Genomic DNA, 21,206 nt, shown 5'->3' with positions numbered 1-21,206 from the left:
CAGCGGGATAGACTCCTGAGACTCTTTGCCACACACTGTCTACGTTGGCCTTCTGCCCCTTTTAAGTTTGGCAGCTCGGCCTCTAGTCATCTCAAGGAGGCCAGACGTCGGACAGGAAGCATCTGGTGCTATTATTGGGAACTTCACCTGACCCTCGGGGTCCAGATGGTCAAGGTCAAAGGGCAAGAGGAATTCGACTTCCCTCATAAACCTCGATACCTAGATCTTTGAGCCCCTTCTGGGGTGGTCCTGGACTGCTGCCCAAAGTGAAATGTGAGAGGTCAACAAAAGTGGTCAAAAGACCAATCATAGACTTTGAATAAAGGACCTATTTTGGTACAGGGCTCCGGAATTTCTTACGTGTGGGAAGAGCTATGAGAGTACAGTGACAAGACTGGTTGTGTACATGCAAGTTAAAGGTGTTCATCGCAAAGAGTTTCGTGTAGCAGCCTGGAATGCAGAGGAACCGCGGAAGCGGAAGGATGAGTGGGCGGGGTCCTGGAGAAGGGGAGGAGGTGGAGGCCGGTTGTCAGCAGGGTTAAGCAGAAGAAGGGATGCCTTCGTGGACCTGATTTAGGATGAACCCTGTTGGGGACTGAACTTTCTTCCCTAGCCTCCTGCCCTCTCTCCCTCTCCGTTTCCTGCCCGTCCTGGGCGGGGCCGAAGATGCGCCTTTGGCTTGAACAGTGAGCGACTTTGGCCCAGCCCAAACTCGAAGAAGCCTGGCCCGAAGGGCAGGGCCTCACTGGAGGGCTCCGGGCACGTCAGGCACACCCCTAGAAGCCCGGGAATCTCGGCACGCCTTGCTGCGCTCCGGGGAAGTCGGGCGAGTGGAGATGTCACCCGTGTAGTAGGGGCGCGCCGGCTCCAGACCTGACCCGTCCGAAAATCCCGGGTCGGCAGCACCCTGGACAGAGCTCAGGCTGTGGGGTGCTGCAGGGTGGAGGGGCTGTGCCCGGGAGGGTGAATGCCCAAGGGTGAGTCGACCTGGGGGTCGCGCGAAAAGCCCGGGCGAAAAGCAAGGGTTGGATGCGAGCCACCGGGACCCAGAACGTCGGGTCCCAATCCAACAGGCACCCCATGCAAATGAGACCGGGACCGCATATATTATGCTAAGACGCTGAAGGTCTGGGCGGCTGCCGGGAGGAACCTCCCAGCCGGCCGCGCCCATTGGCCCTTGCAGCCGCGACGTCAGGAGCCCAGAGCGCGAAACCCTGGCGGGATGGCCGGGGCGAGCAGCTGGGGCGGAGCCTGGCGTCCCCTCCCGCGTCCGGCCTCGCCCGTCCTCCAGGCAGTCCAGAGACTACTGGCCGCTGCCGCCGCCACAGCAACCGCCGCGAGCTGTCCCTGCACAGCGCCTGCCAGCCGCACTGCGCTCCGGATTCCTGTGCGTCCCCGGCCTCCGCCCAGGCGTGGGGTCGCGGGGCCCGCGCGTGCGCAGCGCGGGAGGGGCACGGGCCGGGACCCCCGGGCCAGCGCGTGCGCGGACCGAGCACTGGGAGGTGGGCGGGCGCAGGGATGAGGCTCCGGGCGCTGTTGGCCCGCTGAGGAGACCCGGGGGCAAGAGGAGCGCGGACCGACTTCGCCCGGCCGGGCCATGGCGTTCCTGGCCGGGCCGCGCCTGCTGGACTGGGCCAGCTCGCCGCCGCACCTGCAGTTCAACAAGTTCGTGCTCACTGGCTACCGGCCGGCCAGCAGCGGCTCGGGCTGCCTGCGTAGCCTCTTCTACATGCACAACGAGCTGGGCAACATCTACACGCACGGTGAGCCGCACCCCGCATCCCCCATCTGCGGCAGCCCTGCCCGCGCCGGGCCGGGGGCCCGAAGGCCGAGGAGAGCCCCAGCGCCCAGGTCCTGGGCTGCCCCGGCCCTGGCACGGCCAGGAGCCGCGGTGACAAAGCTGCCATTGTGCCGATCGTCGCTGCCCGCTTCTGCTCCCCCGGCGGGGCCCCCGGGACAGGCGAGGGAAGCAGAGTCGGAGACCGAATCCGCTTAATCCCTCTGAGCCCTGGGAATAAGGAATTTGGTTTCCGGCCGCTTCGTAATCCCTGCGCCCTGGCACCCTCTACCGCCAGCACCCGTCCCGGAGATGGGTGTTGACTTTGGCGAGGAGGGGCCCAGGAGGAGAAGCTAGGCCCAGGCCGCTTTGCCGCCCCCGCCCGCCCGCCCATAGCAGCCCAGCCGCCGGGCTCCGCCTGGTGGCGGCTCCTCCCCGCCTCCGACCCCGCCCCGGGCCCCTCCTCCACGGCCCCGCGGAACTGTGCTGACACAGCCTTGCCCGTCCTTGGCCTACCCGGGTGGAGAGAGGGGCCCTGAGTGCGCTGGGCCCAGCCTTGGTACCTGCCCCCTGGGGGACTGTGGCCTGGCTAGACCCTGCCAAGAGTGGGCAGTCAGCGGCCACAGCCTGCCAGTGCCGACCTTTGACCCATGTGAGGGCAATGCCAAAGTGCCTGCAGGAAGTGGTAGGAATGGTTCTGAAGGCCTGGACTGGGAGGACTGGAACTCCCTGAAAAGGTGCCTGGGTAGAAGATGGAACAGGGTTCTTTCAGCCCCCTGCCTTGCCTGGCCTCACCTGCTCTGGTGGACAAAAAGGCCCACAGCCTCCATCTGTCTGGTCCCTTCTGGAGAGGAGAGGACATAGGGATTGGGAGGAGCAAGATAAGTGGCCCTGGGATCTGTTGTCATTGCCTACATGTCGGATTCAGAACTCACCTTGAGATCATGCCCCCTCTGGCTTCTGCTGATATACCTAGGCCAGACTGGGGAGTGGGGGCCCCCTGCTTTCCTGGTAAGTGGTGTGGTGGCTGCAAGGGTGAGACCAGCTTGGGAGTCAGACTGCCCGGGGCTCTGTGCTGCTTCACTGCTTACTTGCTGGGGTTCCCTGGGGCAGGTTACTCAGTTTCCTCACCCATAAAGTGGGGATAATGGTCTCCCCTTCCCAGAACTATTGTGAGCTCTGCTAAATAAAGTTACTGAAAGCCCAGAGCCTGCCTCTGTCCAGGGCCGGCCAAGAGTTGGCCAACAGCCTTGTCAGGACCTGTCTTGCTCCTATCCCTCTAGCCTGTGGCCTCATTGAGGACATGACTTGTCCTCAATGCTGAAGCTGTCTGATGGAAAACTGTCTCCCTCCCCCAGGGCTGGCCCTGCTGGGCTTCCTGGTGCTGCTGCCCATGACCTTGCCCTGGGGTCAGCTGGGCAAGGATGGCTGGCTGTGGGGCACACACTGTGTAGCCTGCCTGGCACCCCCTGCAGGCTCTGTGCTCTATCACCTCTTCATGTGCCACAAAGGGGGCAGCCCTGTGTACACTCGGCTCCTTGCCCTGGATATGTGTGGGGTCTGCCTCGTCAACACCCTCGGTGAGCCAAGGGATGGGGTGGGGGGCGGAGGGCTTGAAGGATGGGAGCTGGGGGTCGGGTACACTCACATGAGCCTGAGATAGAAAGGGCAGGTATCAGGGAAACTGGAAGGAAAAAAAAAAGGGACAAGGGCAGGTGGACCCCCAGACTGATGTGCCCTCTCCTGCCTCTCTCCTCTGTGCAGGGGCCCTGCCCATCATCCACTGCACCCTGGCCTGCAGGCCCTGGCTGCGCCCAGCTGCCCTGGTGGCCTACACCGTGTTGTCGGGTGTGGCAGGCTGGAGGGCCCTCACCGCCCCCTCCACCAGTACCCGGCTCCGCGCTTTTGGCTGGCAGGCTGGCGCCCGCCTCCTGGTATTTGGGGCCCGGGGAGTGGGGCTGGGCTCTGGGGCTCCAGGCTCCCTGCGCTGCTACCTGCGCATGGATGCACTGGCACTGCTTGGGGGGCTGGTGAACGTGGCCCGCCTGCCAGAGCGCTGGGGACCGGGCCGCTTCGACTACTGGGGTAACTCACACCAGATCATGCACCTGCTCAGCGTGGGCTCCATCCTCCAGCTGCACGCTGGCGTCGTGCCTGACCTGCTCTGGGCCGCCCGGCACATCTGCCCCCCGGACTGAGCCACCTCCCGCCCGCCATGCCGGCCTGCTCACAGTCTTCTAGGGCCAACAGCACCATGCTGGTTCCCTGGATGCTTCCAGCAAATGGGACTTCCTAGCGGGGAGCCCTCGTCTGTTCATCCATTCTTCCCTGTGGACTAGCCTCTTTTACTCACACGTTGGAGCTCCACTTCCCCTTCCTGCCTTCTTCCACGGGACTTACAGGCTGAAAGGAAACCTTCCCTTCTCTGGGCCTGTTTTTACCCTCTGTGACCTGTGAGGTTTGGGCCAAAGGGACAGTTGGGATCCTGCCAGCCCAGAGCCATCACCCACCCTGACCCTCACATAAGGCACCTCACAGCTGCCTAGCCCAGCCTCCTGCCCTCTGTCTGTCCACCCTGCATGCTGGCCCTCCCAGCAGCCCGTTCTCCCTGCTGTTCTCCAGAGACTGTGGAATGAGGGGTCTGGACAACAGGACTAGCCTCTTATCCCAGGACCTAGGGGCAGGAGGGTGGTAGCTGCTGCTTTTTCCAGGCAACTGGCACAGAGATGTAAAGAGCTGAATGGCCCTGGACCCAGGCCCCACTGAGCTGAGGGCACCTTCCACCTTGAGTGCTCTGAAAGCTCGACCTGCCCAGCAGGGACGTGCCTGCTCAGGAAATCTTTACTCCACACAGTGGGTGACTCCCAGCTCCAGTCTGCCAGCCTGGGGCTTGGGGCCTTGCAGCAGAGCTCAGCCTTGGCCCGTCGCAGGGGCCTCAGACCCTGGGCAACGTCAATAAGCGCCGTGTTGCCACGCAAGCGAGCTTGGGTACTCCCAAGATTCAAATACCTTTTATTAGACACAGCCAGGCAGAAGGGACCACTGGAGTTTCCAGAGGGACCCCAGCCTCCAGGAGGATGGAGGGAAGGGGCTAAGAGGTTAAAAGTGCCGAGCCTGGGCCCGTGGGCTCAGGTTGGGCCCAGTGAGTCCTCAAACAGGCTGAGGAGGTTCCGAGGCTCAAAGGCGGGGAAGGTGCCCTGTGGGGGCTCTGAGTCAATGTCACTTAGGTCCAGAGAATCCCTAGGGGGAGAGAAGAAAAGAGGGAAATGACTCTCAGGATCTGAAAGCTGCCCCCTCCCACCCCCTGGGACCCTGGGCCTGCTCACCTCAGAGTATACCTGCCCCAGGGGGCAGGGGAGCCACTGCAGGGGGTGGAGGTGCTCCCGGCAGCCCTGGCCAGGATGGCCTCTGGAGAGAGCGAGGGCCTGCAGGGGGTAGGCAAGACAAGCAGGGTGTCGAGGGGAGGGGAGGAGGCCATGGCTGGGTGGGAGCAGCAACACCAATCCTGACCCTATGCGGGCTCCGGGCTCCTGCCTGACACAGGCAGGTGCCATTCTCGGACAATGGGCATTGGTGGACATTGAAAGAGCACTCTGACAACTTCTAAAGTCTACCTGACCACACTCAAATGCCACCTCGGTCCCTTTTCAGAACACATGGGCTCTGACTGAGCTGACTTTGAAATGACCTTGTGGTAACTGAAGCTCATCTGGCACTTTGTCTGCTATAAAGCAGCCCCATGGCAATGGGGTGACATTCTTGTAAGGAAGGGGTTAATGGCGTGATTCCTTCTGAGAACTGTCTGCCCTGAGCTTGTGGTTTCCTTTGCAGTAGTTTCTTAATTACAGCCTCTCACTTGGCCACTAGGCACCTGGGACTAAGGAATTCCTCCCAGGGTGGGCACTCACCAGGCTCTGGGGTTTTGTGCCCTGAGAGGAAGGATAACGCCTTGCCCTTGGGTACTGGCAGCCTCTGGGGGGTGTGGGCTGCACCGCCTGCCTTTCCCAGCAGGTGCTGTGGCCCCTGTGCTGCTCCCCAGCATGGCAGCACCCTCACTGTGAGGTTGCCAGTTCGCCCTGCTCCATACGGCCTCTGGTCCACACACTGAGATTAGAAGAAACAACTGCACTCAAACTAGGCCAGGCCGCACCCCCACCAGCCTTGGTTTCCTTCCCGGGGTTTGATGGGGGCCAGGTTTGTGGGAGGGATGCCAGTTCACTACTAATTCCCATGGGCCTGGGGCCTGGGCCTCGGGCGTGGGGTTTGTCCATGCTGACGGCCCATCTCCCCCAACTCCCAGCTGCCTGCCCGGAGTCCTCACCCACCCTATGCTGTCGTCATCCCAGTTGCTGGCGAGGCTGCTGTCCAGGAGGAGGCTGCAGGGCGGCGAGTCAGGCGGGGTGGCCGGCGGACCCAGGGGCTGCAGCCAGCTGGCAGGGTGTGCCAACCCGTGCCAGAGCCAGCACAGCAGGGAAAGCAGGGCCTGTGGGGACAGGGGGCCGAGGGAGGTTAGGCAGACCCTGGGCCAGGGAACAGAGCAGGACCGCCCATCACCTTCCCTGGCTTACCTGCCACAGGGCCCACCCTCGACTGAGGGCCTCGGCAGCCATGTACCACAGGACGGTCCAGGGCCGCGGCTGCCTGAGCATGGGCAGGGCCAGCAGGGCCTCGGCTGTGGCCCGCAGCTTGGGGTCAGGTTCCAGCATCATGGTGAGGACGGAACGCAGCTCAGAAGACAGGCCTGTCCCCGGGGCAGGGCCACATCAGGGGTGATGGGGCCTTGAGCCTGGCAGTCCCTTGCCACCAGCCACCCCCCCATGAGAGCCTGCCCTCCAATCTTCTCCCCCCACTCACCAGCAGTGAACTCAGGGGGCAGGTAGCCCTGGCGCAGCTGCTGCCAGCCCTCCCCACCATGGGGCAGCTCCATGTTGCACGCCACCTCCAGGATGGTGAGACCCAGACTGGGAGGAACAGGGACAGAAGAGGGGCAGCGTTGACCTTGAGACACAGAACCCAGAGCCTCAGGCTACCCCCAAGAAGAGGGGTAGGAAAGGGATGCTATCTTCCACCATGAGCCAGGGAGGCAGGGAAGGAGGGGCTGGGGGCCCTGAGAAGGTCTCAGCAGGGCTGATGATGGGGACTATATCATGGAGCACAGACCCCGGGCCCAGCGTAGCCCACACACCACCTACCCCCCCACCCCGCCCCCATAGGACCGGCACTCTGGTCGCTCTTGTTAACAGTGATGTTATCATCCTGTTGATGTGACTGGATGCTACTGTCAGAAGCAGAGCAGTGGTGACCAGCATGGACCTTGGAACCCAGCGCCTGGTCCAGGCCCAGCCTCACCACCTGCTCACTGTGGACTTGGGGAAAGTCCCTTAACCTGCTGTGCCCAATTCCCCTGTAAATGGAGTAATAATAGTCCCTCCCTTGGAGGTGTGGTGAAATGACAAGTGAATCAGGTAAAGTGGCTCCAGAGGGTTCTCTGATTAGACAGCTTAACTCTCCAGACCCCTCTCAACTAGAGGGCGGGACCCCCAACCCCTTGGGGAAGCATCTCTCATCAAGTCTTCCTGACTTTGGGCTAGGATGGTGACCCTTTGCTGACCACTCCCCCGCCCACCAGGAAGAGCCTCCCACGTCAAGCCCTACCTGAACACATCTGCCGCTGTCCCATAAGAGCCTTGAAGCAGCTCGGGGGCCATGTAGCGAGGGTCTCCCTCCTGGGCCTCGCTAGCTCCGGATGCACCCAGCTCCACCAGCAGCCCAAAGTCACCTAGCTTGCAGCGGTCCCGGGGCCCCAGGAAGATATTGGCGGGCTTGACGTCAAGGTGGACCAGGCCTTGGCTGTGCAGGTGGGCCAAGGCCAGCAGGGTGTCCCGCAGGTAGCCCCAGACCTGGGCCTCGGGCAGGCTGGCGCCCCAGGCCTCACAGTGTTGTTGTAGGCTGGGTCCACACAGCTCTGTCTGCAGGTATAGGATGCCGCCCTCCTCCCAGGCTTGCTTCAGCCGCACGCAGCACGGGTGCTGCCCCACCTTCTCATGGCCGCCGACCTCGGCCAGCTTGCGGGCCCGGTCCTTGGGGCCCCGGAAAGGCGACATGCAGCGCTTCACGGCATAGAGCTGGCCGTCTTCCTTGGAGCGCACCTGGAAGCGAGGGGGCACAACCACTCAGGAGGACAACCCAGAAGATTCTGTTAAGATTTCACGTGTGCGGAAGGTATGGCACGGCAGCTACCTTAGAGTGACCCCCACGTGTGCAAGAGCAAAGCTGGACAAATCTTCACCCCAGGTGCTGGTTTGCTGGAGACCCAGCGACAGAAGAGACAGGGCAGACCTCTAAGTACAGGCCCAGGAGGATACGTTAAGTAAAAAAGCTGCCTACAGAACAGCACGGGCAGTGTGGTCTGCCATGCGGCATATGAGATGGGTTTGTTTCTATCTGATCAACTCCAGAGAAGTACAGAGAAAAGTCTGGAAGGAAGAACGCCCACCTGAGAATCACCGTGGTTTCCCCTGACCTAAGGGCCTCTGTACTTTTTAACAAAATTGTCTTCATGTAGTACTTGTGTAAGGAAAACTACCATTTTAGAGGAAATATACATGATTGGAGAATATATTTAAGAAACAAAAGGTGGCATGGAGGTGTCGCCTGAGTGCTTGCAGCTGGAGGGAGGTGGGGTGGGCACCGCACTGGGAGCGGGGGGTGGCCTGGCTCCGGGGCCTTGTGGACCTTGCCAAGACCCCCACACGGCTGGCACCAGGCAGGAGGAGGTGGCAGGTAGGAGCCATCGCAAGGTGTGCCAGGCTCTGGACAAGGGGAGAGTGTGTACTGAGGGGGCCTCAGAGGGGCCTGCATGGAGGGTTATGAGAAAGCGGCCAAGTCCCGCACTGAGGGGAGCCTGCCAGCCCAAGAGGTGGGCCGTCAGGGGAAAGGAGGGGAACAGGCTTCCCAGGACACTGTCCCATCCCAGCCGGGGTGGTGAGGCGGCAGGGGGTTACCCCAGACAGGCCTGGGGAGCTGTTACTGACTCACCTTGAAGACCTCTCCATAAGAGCCGTGGCCCAGGCGGCCAAGCCTGTGGAAACTCTGCTGGAAGAAGGACTCCGGCCGGCTCGGGTCATACCCGGGGCTCTGCAGGGGCTCGGAGGCTCGGCCTCGGAACGACACCCGCCGGGGCTGGGGCTGATGCCAGCCTGGGGTCCGAGGAGGGAAGAGGCGGCTGATGGGGATGCTGCCCTTGGCAGGGGGCCGGGGCGGGAGGCTCCGACTGACACCCCGAGGCCTCTTGAGGGAGAAGCCAGGTTCTGCATGGCGGAAGTAGGCTGGGACCGGGACGGGGGTGCCACTCAGGGGTGGCGGGGTGCCCTCTTCGGGCACAGGCATGTCCAGCACAGGAGCCCCCTTGGGGCAGAGTTCAGAACAGTGTGTCACTCAGAACAGCACCGGGTCCTATGGCCCCAAAGAGGCTGCAGAAGAGAGCGGAGTCTACACCACACACACACACTCTGCTTTACGCATGGAGGCGGTGGCCACAACAAGCACCTGGTGGGAAAAGGTATATAAATGTATGCACGCCTGCAGGTGGTCACCTGCACCTTGGGGGTTAGAGACACATAGACTGAAAACCACGGGGTCGCGTCCTGGAGGTTCCCACAGTCCAGCAGAGGTTAAACCAAGGCATGTTCTGGAGCCAGACCACACCTGTGTGCACATCCCTTCCTTGTTTGGCCCTAAAATATCCCACCTGGGGGAATTCCCTGGCGGTCCTGTGGTTAGGACTCAGCACTTTCACTGCCATGACCCAGGATTCAATCCCTGGTTGGGGAACTAACATCCCGCAAGCAGGGTGGCATGGCAGACAAACAAACAGACAAATAGATAAATAGATAAATAAATAAATAAATAAAAGATGGCCAAAAAACTAAATAAATAAAAATTAAAACTTAAAAAGAAAAAATCAAGGGACTTCCCCGGTGGCACAGTGGTTAAGATTCCGCACTCCCAATGCAGGAGGCCCGGGTTCAATTCCTGGTCATGGAACTAGATCCCACATGCATGCCGCAACTAAGAGTTTGCATGCCACAACTAAGGAGTCTGCTGGCCGCAACTAAGACCTGGTGCAACCAGAAAAAAAAAAAAAATCCAACCTCTTCCAAGACTGTAAGGTAGAAATATTAACACAGGTCTGCTATCCCTTATCTCCAATTCCAAAGGAAAAAAGAAAGTCTAGGCCTTCCCTGGTGGCACAGTGGTTAAAAATCCACCTGCCAATGCAAGGGACATGGGTTCGATCCCTGGTCCGGGAAGATCCCACATCCTGCGGAGCAACTAAGCCCATGTGCCACAACTACTGAAGCCCGCGCACCTAGAGCCCATGCTCCACAAGAGAAGCCACCTCAATGAGAAGCCCGTGCACTGCAATAAAGAGTAGCCCCCGCTTGACGCAACTAAAGAAAGCCCGCGTGCAGCAGCGAAGACCCAACGCAGCCAAAAATAAATAAATAAATAAATTTATATATTTTTTTAAAAAAAGGGCTTCCCTGGTGGCGCAGTGGTTGAGAGTCCGCCTGCCGATGCAGGGGACACGGGTTTGTGCCCGGTCCAGGAAGATCCCACATGCCGTGGAGCGGCTAGGCCCGTGAGCCATGGCCGCTGAGCCTGCACGTCCGGAGCCTGCGCTCCGCAATGGGAGAGGCCACAACAGTGAGGCCCGCGTACCGCAAAAAAAAAAAAAAAGAAAGTCTGAATTTCAAATTTCTTTCTTGCTTCCTTTTTCGTAGTTGAGGTGCTAAAACTCAGTTAGTGGGGTTTCACTTCCAGCTCCATGTAGCAGAGGCTAAATTTCAGCTGAGTATAGCAGAGAGGCTGGGGGCTTCCTCCTTTCACCAGCCCCTACTCAGAGAGACAGGCACCACTGTCCCTGTCCCCAGCTCCAGAGCTATGGCTCAGGAGATTCTGGCCGGGGAGAGGCAGGCCGTGAAACAGAGAGCTCTGTTGCAAAAAACTGCAAAAAACTGACTTGATTAGAAGCAGAGTGTGAGAAGTTCAAGCCTAAAGGCCCTCTCAAAATCAGTGGAAGTTTTGGTACTAAGCAATTAGGAGGAGGCTGGTACCTCCATTAGCACTACAAGTGAACCACAGGACAACTAGTTTACCAGAGAGAACTGGGGAAAGAGACAGCTAAGAAGAGGCTTCCTGGGGTCAGAACAAACCTTAAACACTGAACTCCAAAGCTACCCCTTTAGGGACTTCCCTGGTGGCACAGTGGTTAAGAATCTGCCTGCCAATACAGGGGACATGGGTTCGAGCCCTAGTCCGGGAAAGATCCCACATGCACCACAACTACTGAAGCTCATGCACCTAGAGCCTGTGCTCCACAACGAGAGAAGCCACGGCAATGAGAAGCCCAAGCACCGCAATGAAGTGTAGCCACACGCAGCAACGAAGACCCAACACAGCCAAAAAAAAAAAAAAAAAAGCTACCCCTTTAAGGCCCAAATTTGACTGGATCAGTCTATGGAGCAATTGATGCTCCAGGGCATTGTCAAAAACAACAGAGCAATCATCCAGCAATTGGTGGGGCCTGACAGCTGGGTATGATCAGGGAAAAGACAAACAGAGCCCCCCTAAAACCACTAGTGTCCCAGGGTGACTGTGCACATGCCCAAGGCTGGGCCCTCTGAGGAGCAAAGTCAAAGGCTTCACATTGTTTAGGAAAGAGACATCACTACAGTGGTCCAGCCAGTCACTAAACAAGCAAAAACAATCCCAAGCCCCCATGGGTAGGGTGAGGAACCAATATTCCCAGTTGCTACAACATATCTAAAATGTCAAAGAAAAATTACAAGATATGCAAAGACACAGGAGACTGTGACCCATACACAGGAAAAAAAACATACAGCAAAAACTCCCTGTAAGAGAGACCAGATGTCAGATTTAACAGACAGACTTCACAGTAGCCACTATAAATATGTACAAAGAACCAAAGGAAACCACACTTGAAGAAGTAAAGGAAACACAATGACAACATCTCATTAAATAGAGAATATCAATAATGAGATAGAAATTATAAAAGAACCAAATGCATAGTTGAAAAGTACAATGCCACTGAAATGAAAAAATTCACTAGAGGGGTTCAACAATAGATTTGAACTGGCAGAAGAAATAATCAGTGAACTTGAAGATAGTTTGATAGAAATTATGTAATCTGAAAAACAGACAAAGAAAAGGGAACCAAACCTCAGAGAAATGTTAGGACAGCATTAAGTGAATCAACATATGCATGATGGGTACACCAGAGGAGAGAAGAGAAGGAGCTGGAAAAGTATGGATTAAAACTTTCCAAATGTGATTTTAAAAATATTAACATAGCCAAGAAGCTCAATGAACTTCAAGTAGGATAAATGCAGAGATCCACTCACAGACACACCATATGAAAACTGCTGAAAAACAAAAACAAGGGGAAAATCTTGAGAGGAGCAAGAGAAAATGACTCATCACTGACACCCCCCCCCATAAGATTAACTGTTAACTTCTCAAAAGAAACAATGGAAGTCAGAAGGAAGTGGGATGACATATTCAAGCACTAGGGGGAAAATTTGTCAACCAAGAATCCTATATCCAATGAAACTATCTTTCAAAAATAAAGGCAAAAAAGAGGGCTTCCCTGGTGGTGCAGTGGTTGAGAGTCCGCCTGCCGATGCAGGGGACGCAGGTTCGTGCCCCGGTCTGGGAAGATCCCACATGCCACGGAGCGGCTGGGCCCGTGAGCCATGGCCCCTGAGCCTGCGGTCTGGAGCCTGTGCTCCGCAACGGGAGAGGCCACAGCAGTGAGAGGCCCATGTACCACAAAAATAAATAAATAAATAAATAAATAAATAAAGGCAAAAAAGAGATATTCCCAGATAAATAAAAACAGAAAGAATGCATTGCTAGAAGACCTGCTTTACAAGGAAAACTAAAGGAAGTTCTTCAAGCTGAAAGCATGTGATCCCAAACAGGAAGTTCTTCAAGCTGAAAGCATGTGATCCCAAACAGTAATTCAAACATACATGAAAAAAGGAAAGAGCACCAGTAAAGGTAATTATGTAATATAAAAGACAGTGTAAATGCATATTTTTCTCCTTTCTTCTTTTAACTGATTTAAAAAGCAACTGTATAAAACTATGTATGTAACTGTATTGTTGGGCATATAATATATAGAAATGTAATATACTTGCAAATAACAGCACAAAGATTTAAGTGCGTGGGAACAAAATTATATTGGACTAGAAAATGACACCAGATGGTAACTCAAACCCACAGGAACAAATGAAGAGAACCAGAAATAGTAAAAAAGAAGATCAGTGTAAAAAATTTTTACACATACACTTGCTTTTCTTTCTTCCCCCAACTTCTTTAAGAAATTAAAGATGACCTAAATAAACGGAAAGGCATTATATGTTCATAGATCCAAAGACTTAATATAAATAAAATGATAATACTCTCCAAATTGATCTACAGACTCAGCACAATCACTATCAGAATCCCAGGTAGCTTCTTTACAGAAATTGGCAAACTGATCCTAAAAATCATATGGAAATTCACAGGACCCAAAAGAGTCAAAACAAAGTTGGAGGACTCACACTTCCCCATTTTAAAACTTACTACAAAGCAGGACTCCCCTGGTGGCGCAGTGGTTAAGAATCCGCCTACCAATGCAGGGGACACGGGTTTGATCCCTGGTCTGGGAAGATCCCACATGCCGCAGAGTAATTAAGCCCGTGCACCGCAACTACTGAGCCTGTGCTCTGGAGCCCACATGCCACAACTGCTGAAGCCTGTGCGCCTAGAGCCCATGCTCCGCAACAAGAGAATCCACTGCAGTGAGAAGCCTACGCACCACAATGAAGAGTAGCCCCCCTGTCACAACTAGAGAAAGCCCGCACACAGCAATGAAGACCCAACACAGCCAAAAATAAATGAATAAAAATAAATTAATTAATTTTAGAAACTTACTGCAAAGCTACAGTAATCAAAACAGTGTGTTTTGGATAGACTTAAGGATAGACCTGAAGATCAATGGAATAGAATTGAGTTCAGAAATAAACCCTCACATTTATAGTCAACTGATTTTGACAAGGGTGCCAAAACAACTCAGCAGAAATAAAAGTCTTCTCAACAAACGGTGCTGGGACAACTGGATATGTACATGCAAAGCTCATTTAGCAGAAAAATCTGACCTGGCCTATTCTTCCCTCTAAGTGTAAAATAATCATATATTTCTTGACAGAAATATTAATGTGTTTGATTATGAAATGATGTCCCAGACCCATGAATGGATGGTGTTACATATAAATATTACACACACCCTATTAGCTTTCTAAAATGGGAGACATTTTGAATTCTGAAACACACCTGGCCTCAGGGGTTTGTGGACCGATAATGCTAACTTCATGGAAGCCTTAGTCTAGTGTCTGGCATGCAGATCCCTCAGGAACTGTTATATAATAAATAATATATAATAAATAACGCTCTGAGTAGTAATTGAAAGAACACACAAAATACAGTGGTCCCACGGGTGTAAGTGACTTTTGTATTGGAGCAAAGAGGGCTACTGTGTTGCTATAATGTTATAATTGAAAGAATAACAAGAGGAAAAAAGGAGAGAAGTCCAATTTTGAGAGGAGCCACAGTGTATCAAAAGATTCCATACTCAGCAGGGGGTGAGTCAGTGACTGAAACTGGAGGGAGCAGTCATCTGAAGGGTACTCTCCAGTGCCTAGGAAAGTGAGGCATGAGGGGAGGGACCCCACAGGGGACTGCATGGAAGACTCACCCTACAGCCTGTGGGTACCCTCCCTCTGCCTCTATGCATCTCAGGAATCCCATCCCAGAGTTTCTCAAAGTGAGGGACCAGGGTGTCAGGAACCCCTAGGGTGCTGGTTAGAAGTAGAGCCTCCAGGCCCAGCCATATCACATTCAGGGACATTGGGCACCTGCATCTTAAACCAATTCTCAGATCATCCCAATGTCACTTACGTTCTAGCACCATTGGCATGGCCAAACAGCTTTGGGGGTGGAATGGGGAGGGAGGAGAAGCAGGGGCTCCCGGTGAATCCAGGGTGGCCCTGAGCAGAAGCCAGGCCGGCATGAGCTCTGCAGCTTTCAGGGGCCTCACCCTCTCACTGGGCAGGACACATCTGCTGACCACGGTCTATCGCACTAGACTGTGAGTTCCTCCTGGTCAGGGCCACAGCTGATTCACCTCCGTGGGCGTGGGGAAAGCCTGGCGAATAGAGTTGAGCAGACCAGCTGTCACGGGGGAGGGGCTATAGATGGAAGGTCGGTGGGGCTTTTCCTGGGGAGGGACGAGTAAAGGGGGAGCAGTCGCTGTGGAAGGGGGCTCCCAGAAGAAGGGGGATAGGGAGGCCGAGGAAGGAGGAGGGCAAGGACCGTCTAGCGGCAGGAGCCGCTAGAGGGGAAGTGGGCGGAGCCGCGCGCTGCAGGGCTGGCCCAGGGAGGGGTGGGGCTGTCGGAGAGGTGATGAAGGAGGCGGGAGGGGGATGGGGGTGAGGCAGATCCGGGAAAGGACTGTCAGGGGGCAAGGAGTTGCTCGCGAGGGAGGTAGAAGGGAGGAGAGGGCGATCCCGCCCGAGAAACTTCAGGGCCAGATATGGGCTCACCTGGGGCGGGAGAGCGGGGCGCAGCTCAGCAAGGTCCCAGATTCCGGGTCGGCGGAGGGCACAGGAGCCCTCGGAGCGGTCCGGGGTCTTCGGCCCACCGCTCCCCAAGCCAGGGCGGGAGGACTCTCCGGAGGGGGAACGGCCCGTGAACGCGCGCGGACACGGCTCGCGCCAAAAATTCCAAACCGGCCTCGAGGCCCCGCCCAGGAATGCCTCTTACCCCCGGTGTAGCCTATCAGAGGCGCACAGCCTGCTGGCGCTCCGCCCCAAGGTCCCTGCGTGCGCGCCTCCGACCCCGCCCCGCCAGCTCCGCGGCCGAGCGCTCTCACTGCGCAGGCGCGAAACCTTCTCTGTGCTGGCCCCGGGCGGTGGTGTCTACGCGGTGCCACCTCGAGGCTGAGGCGCCACGCTGCGTCTGATCCTGCTCTTGGGTACTCCTGCCTGGTTCCCAGGACCCCGACCGACCTCCGGACGTCGACCGACCTCCAGACCCCGGTACCGGCACCCACGGCCCTCGCTGGGCTGCCTTAGTTTTAGCATCTATAAAGGGAATGGTCACTGCGTTTCGCCCCGGAGGTGTAGCCCCAAGAGGCGTTCACTTGGGGCTGCACAGGAAGTCGCTGCCGCGGGGAACACACACACACACACACACACACACACCCCTCCACCTGCGGAACGCGCGGCTTCGTGAACCAGAAAATTCTGTCTCTTCCAGGAAGCCTCCCTGTCTCCAGGCCTCGGCCACCTCCGAGGCAGCCATTCCCATTCTTTGGATTTGAGACTTAAGCACAGCTCAAACCTCCCTCAGCCCCTTCCTGGCTGAACGACCTTGGGAAGGCCCTGGGCCTTTCTGAGCTTCGGACGAGTCTACTCTCCTGTAGAAATGGAGCTGATTACGCTTCCTTCACCGAGCTGGAGGTTCAAATAGCATGATCCCCTTAAATTTCTTAGCAGGGGGGTTGCTTCTTCCTCCATCGGAGGGGACATTTTATCTGTTTAACAGGATCAAGGGGAATCACTCTTCCAGGCCACCCTCCCTAGAAAGCTCCCCATCTCATCAGATCTCCTTTCCCGCCTTCTTTTCTTCTTTTTTTTTTTTAAAATAAATTTATTTTTGTATGTATTTTTGGCTGCACTGGGCCTTTGTTGCTGTGCGTGAGGTTTCTCTAGTTGCAGCGAGTGGGGGCTACTCTTCCTTGCTCGGGCTTCTCACTGCCATGGCTTCTCTTGTTGCGGAGCACAGGCTCTAGGTGCGTGGGCTACAGTAGTTGTGGCACGCAGGCTCAGTAGTTGTGGCACACAGCCTCAGTAGTTGTGGTGCATGGGCTTAGTTGGTCCACAGCATGTGGGATCTTCCCTCACCAGGGCTGGAACCCGTGTTCCCTGCATTGGCAGGCGGATTCTTAACCGCTGCGTCACCAGGGCAGTCCCCCACCTTATTTTCATATAGCATTTATCTCTATCTGAAATTCTATCCTCTTATCAGTTTATTTGTTAATCATCTGTCTCCCCGAGTCTCTGAAAGGTCATGGACTGCAGGGCTCCCAGTTCACTGTGGTGCTTATAGCTTCAGGGAACACTCTCCACTGCATGGACCAGCGCTGAAGGGCCTGGAATCCTGGGTTAGACCCAAGACCCAGAGCTTCTCTGGGGGCTGCAGCACCCCCTCCATGTGCCCTTCTTTGCATTAGCCTATCTGGCAGCCACGGGCCAGCCCCTGTCACTCAGGCTGAATCCTTGTTAAAGACCTCAGGCTTGTCCCCAGGAGACCCCGGGAGCAGGCAGGCCCCTCTTCAGCTGCCAGCCCCTCTGCCAGCCCCATCTCCGGGAGTCCTGGGCTCAGGTCCGAACGTCTAATTCACAATGACTTAAAAAATAATTTTTTAGGGACTTCCCTGGTGGCGCAGTGGTTAAGAACCTACCTGCCAATGCAGAGGACTCGGGTTCAAGCCCTGGTCTGGGAAGATCCCACATACCGCGAAGCAGCCAAGCCCATGCACCACAACTACTGAGCCTGAGCCCTAGAGCCCATGAGCCACAACTACTGAGCCTGTGTGCCACAACTACCGAAGCCCGTGCACCTAGAGTCCGTGCTCCGCAACAAGAGAAGCCACCGCAATGAGAAGCCCGTGCACTGCAACAAAGAGTAGCCCCCGCTCACCGCAACTAGAGAAAGCCTGTGTGCAGCAACAAAGACCCAACACAGCCAAAAACAAATAATAAATAAAATAAATTTAAAAAAAATAATAATTTTTTAATTCACAAACATGCTTTCATATAAAGTTAAGTACAGATAGCAGGTAAGAGCATGGACCATGGATCAGGGAATTTAAGGCTCTAACCCAGCTCTGCCACACAGAAGCTGTGCAATCATGGGCAAGTTGCTTTATGTCTCTGGGCCTGTTTCCACATTTGTAAAATGAGGATAATAATAATAGTTCATACTTCCTTGGGGTGTATGAGCACTAAATGAGAAAGTGCATGTGGAAAAAGGACAGGGTCAAGCACACAGTGGGAACTTACTCACTGTTTAATAATAATAGTAACACTCCCTCGTGCATATAGTGTTTTGCAGTTTTTAAAGCACCTGCCTGGACCTAAAGGAGGCCCCTAGAGGAGACTCAGACCCAGGACCTCTGCACCCACCTGGGGGGTCACAAGGTTTGAGACCAGAGCACTTGGCAGAGGCTCGGTCCAGGAGGAAGCCCCCCAACCCCTGCCCAGGCTCTGGACTCCCCGGGTCCTGGCCGCACATCCAGGTGATAGCCAGCTTGAACCGCGCGCCCCCGTGTGACCTGTCACAGAAATAGCACCGCGGGCCCGCCAAGACCGCATTCACCACTCACCAGGGATGGGGCCACAAAATTGGAATAATGTGACTTTAGAAAAGCAAGGGACTTCCCTGGTGGTGCAGTGGTTAAGAATCCTTCTGCCAATGCTGAGGACACAGGTTCGAGCCCTGGTCCGGGAAGATCCCACATGCCGCGGAGCAACTAAGCCCGTGTGCCACAACTACTGAGCCTGCGCTCTAGAACATGTGAGCCACAACTACTGAGCCCACGTGCCACAACTACTGAAGCCCACGCTCCTAAAACCTGTGCTCCGCAACAAGAGAAGCCACTGCAATGAGAAGCCCGCGGACCGCAACAAAGAGTAGCCCCTGCTCTCCACAACTAGAGAAAGCCCGCGAGCAACAACAAAGACCCAATGCAGCCAAAAATAAATAAATAAATAAATATATTAACAAAAAAGAAAGAAAGACAAGGAAAAGACGGCCACACATGCAAACGTGGCTACCCTAACAGGAAAGAAGTGATTGTGATGGACACTTCTGTGGAGCTGGCTGTGTTCTATTTCTTGACCTCTCTGCTGGCTGCATAGGTGTTTTATAGGTACTTATTATATTGTATGTTTCTGTCTTGTGCACGCTTTGCAATGGCATAAGTTTTGTTTGTTGGTTTTGGCCATGCTGCACGGCTTGTAGGATCTTAGTTCCCCAACCAGGGATTGAACCCGGGCCCACAGGCAGTGAAAGCGCTGAGTTTTAACAACTGGACCACCAGGGAAGTCCCTGGCATAAGGTTTTAAAAAAAAATAATCTGACAGGTAGGAGAGGGAGTTAACAGAAGTCAGCTTTGCACAGTGCACGTGCTTGGGGGGTGACAGAGGTGTCCCAGAGGTGGCCAATGCAGGGATCTGGGCTGAAGCCACCAGCACCTCCCCCTCTGCCCCCCCACACACACCCTGGGCTGCATCCTTGCTGCTCGCTCCCCACAGGAGGGCCTGCACCCTGGGAGCACACTCACATGAGAGCACATGTGATGTGACTATGCCTGGGGCACCCACCTCCCCACCACAGACCCACCTGTGAACAAGACCCCTCTGTTCAAGCTGGGTCCCTTCAGCCAGGCGCCCCGGCACAGCACCCCATAGGCCCACCTCCTGCCCCACCCGGCAGGTAGCCAAGACCTGGAGTCCTGGAGGCTGGACCTTTACTGGCTGCTGGGAAGGGCTCAGGGGTTGCCCCTGGCCTCAACCACTCCTGAGAGCCGGGGGCAGCTGGGATGGTCCACTCAGGCTCCCTGGGGAGGGCTTTCCTGCCAGACCACCTGCTCTACCCCATGGCCACAGGCACCGGCTCCCTGGCCCACTTATGGACGGTGACCAAGTGGCCTATGATTAGCAGACTGGGCGCTGGGTTCAGATGCAGATCAGGTTCACATACCAGCTCCATCTGGCTGGGAGCTTGAGCAGAAATCCCACTTTCCTGAGTCTGTTCACTCTCCTCTAAAATGGGGGAGCTACTTCTTACCCCATTTTACAGATGGGGAAACAGAGGCAGAGAGAAGGGACTTGGCACAGATTTTACAACTAAGCAGTGGGGCTGGGGTTTGAGGCCAGGCAGTCCACAGGCCTCCGCCCTCTGCTCATCCACACACTTCTGGGCAGCAGCAGCCCCTGTTACCTCAGATGCCACTTCGCTGTCTGCCCACCTCGCGCCAGTCTAGGCCCAAGGTGTCTGCTTCAGACCTGGGATAGCTGAGGGCCCCCTGCACAGACCCAGACACACAGACACGTGGCCCACCCTGCAGGGCGCCAGGGAAGCTTGGCCCAGGAGGAGGCAGGCAGGAAGACTAGGAGAGGCCTCGCAGGACGTACAGTCTGGGCGCCTGCTTGGCCACTGCCAGAGGGAAAGCCAGTGCCCACCACCATTGCCAGGCTGCCTGGGTGCTGGCATGGGCCTGTGGAAAATGCCAACCAGTCTGGGGCTTTGGGCCAGCTGACTCCGCTCAGGACCAGGGCCCAGTTGGGCACCCCCGGCCCCTGCAATGCCACCACCCCGACCCCCAGCAAGGCCAGTCCCCTCAGCTTACCACCAGCCCCACCCTGGCAGGACAGCCTGAGAGCACATGGACCACTTAGAGTGGGTTGAGAGAGCCCCTGATGGAGCTAGGCCCTGGGCTACCTTTTGCCCCTAGGTGTGAGGGAACATGGCCCAGCCTCCGAATAGAGGAGCAACTTTGAGGCGCCAGAGCTGGGAGCCCAGCGCAAGGTGACAGCTGGGGTGTCAGAAGTGCAAGTTGGAGGCCCAAGGAGTGCATCGCCTAAAATGGCACAGCCCATGTCAGTAGGCTCCCTGCCAGCTGCTCACAACAGCACCACCTGCCAGGGTGGGAATCTGGGGGAGGCCAGTTGAAGAGGAGGCCAGGCGCCCGCTGGTCAGACATCTTCTGAACATGCAGCTGTGCTAAAGGCCCCTCAAGCCACCCTCTCAGCCCTCTACCTGGGCTGGGGTCCAGGCCCCAAATCCTGGCATTTCCCGGGCCTACCTCTCTGGGTCTCCTGTACTCGGCTCCCCACCAAGCCCACTGCTCCCAGGCCCCAGCTCCTGGCTCATCCGCCCACCTGAGGAATGGAGAGTGCTTACTAACCCCCAGGTACTCTTTTTGCACTCCTGCCCCCACTGCACCCTGAGCAGCTCCCCCTCCCCCAGATTCTGTCCGTAAAGTTAGAGTCAGTGCAGCTGGAGCAGAGCAGGAGATGGAGGTGAAGCTGGGAGGGACTCGTGCAGCAGTTGGGCCCTGGCTGAGCCTTTGAGAAACAGCAGGGACTCTTGGACAGGCTGAGCATGGGGTGACCCATCCCTGTGTGTCACCATCCTTCATGGAAGGGAGGCTCAGGCCCACTCTTGCAAACCCAGACTCAGCTGGGGGCAAAGGGCCGTCTCCTGGTGTGGTCACTGCGGTCTCCAGGGTTAG

At 56.2% G+C, this 21,206-nt stretch overlaps 2 protein-coding genes across 6 annotated transcripts; one reads left to right on the top strand and one right to left on the bottom strand.

Annotated features, from left to right (window-relative positions):
- The first annotated feature begins 1,286 nt into the window (after nt 1–1,286).
- On the top strand, nt 1,287–8,398 carry PAQR4 (progestin and adipoQ receptor family member 4). 3 transcript variants are annotated; one of them, XM_060120501.1, is made up of 3 exons: nt 1,287–1,763; nt 3,136–3,357; nt 3,542–8,398. In XM_060120501.1, exons 1-3 carry the CDS (start codon nt 1,598–1,600, stop codon nt 3,973–3,975), a joined length of 822 nt encoding a protein of 273 aa, XP_059976484.1. In that variant the 5' UTR covers nt 1,287–1,597; the 3' UTR covers nt 3,976–8,398. The 3 variants fall into 3 exon arrangements, with proteins under 3 accessions (XP_059976484.1, XP_059976486.1, XP_059976485.1); XM_060120503.1 differs by lacking the exon at nt 3,136–3,357; XM_060120502.1 differs by lacking the exon at nt 3,136–3,357 and having other exon boundaries at nt 1,670–2,788.
- PKMYT1 (protein kinase, membrane associated tyrosine/threonine 1) lies at nt 4,774–15,625 on the bottom strand. 3 transcript variants are annotated; one of them, XM_060120498.1, is made up of 9 exons: nt 15,448–15,625; nt 14,804–15,050; nt 8,816–9,325; nt 7,433–7,926; nt 6,632–6,738; nt 6,346–6,518; nt 6,103–6,260; nt 5,104–5,202; nt 4,774–5,017 (listed from the first exon to the last, which is right to left on the bottom strand). In XM_060120498.1, exons 3-9 carry the CDS (start codon nt 9,164–9,166, stop codon nt 4,906–4,908), a joined length of 1,494 nt encoding a protein of 497 aa, XP_059976481.1. In that variant the 5' UTR covers nt 9,167–9,325; nt 14,804–15,050; nt 15,448–15,625; the 3' UTR covers nt 4,774–4,905. The 3 variants fall into 3 exon arrangements, with proteins under 3 accessions (XP_059976481.1, XP_059976482.1, XP_059976483.1); XM_060120499.1 differs by having other exon boundaries at nt 14,943–15,050; XM_060120500.1 differs by lacking the exon at nt 14,804–15,050.
- Nucleotides 15,626–21,206: the final 5,581 nt, after the last annotated feature.

Source organism: Mesoplodon densirostris, chromosome 16 (genome assembly GCF_025265405.1).
Source record: "Mesoplodon densirostris isolate mMesDen1 chromosome 16, mMesDen1 primary haplotype, whole genome shotgun sequence".
NCBI lineage: Eukaryota > Metazoa > Chordata > Mammalia > Artiodactyla > Ziphiidae > Mesoplodon > Mesoplodon densirostris.
The sequence above is the reverse complement of the archived record's forward strand: the minus strand, read 5'-3'. Positions and strand labels throughout refer to the sequence as shown.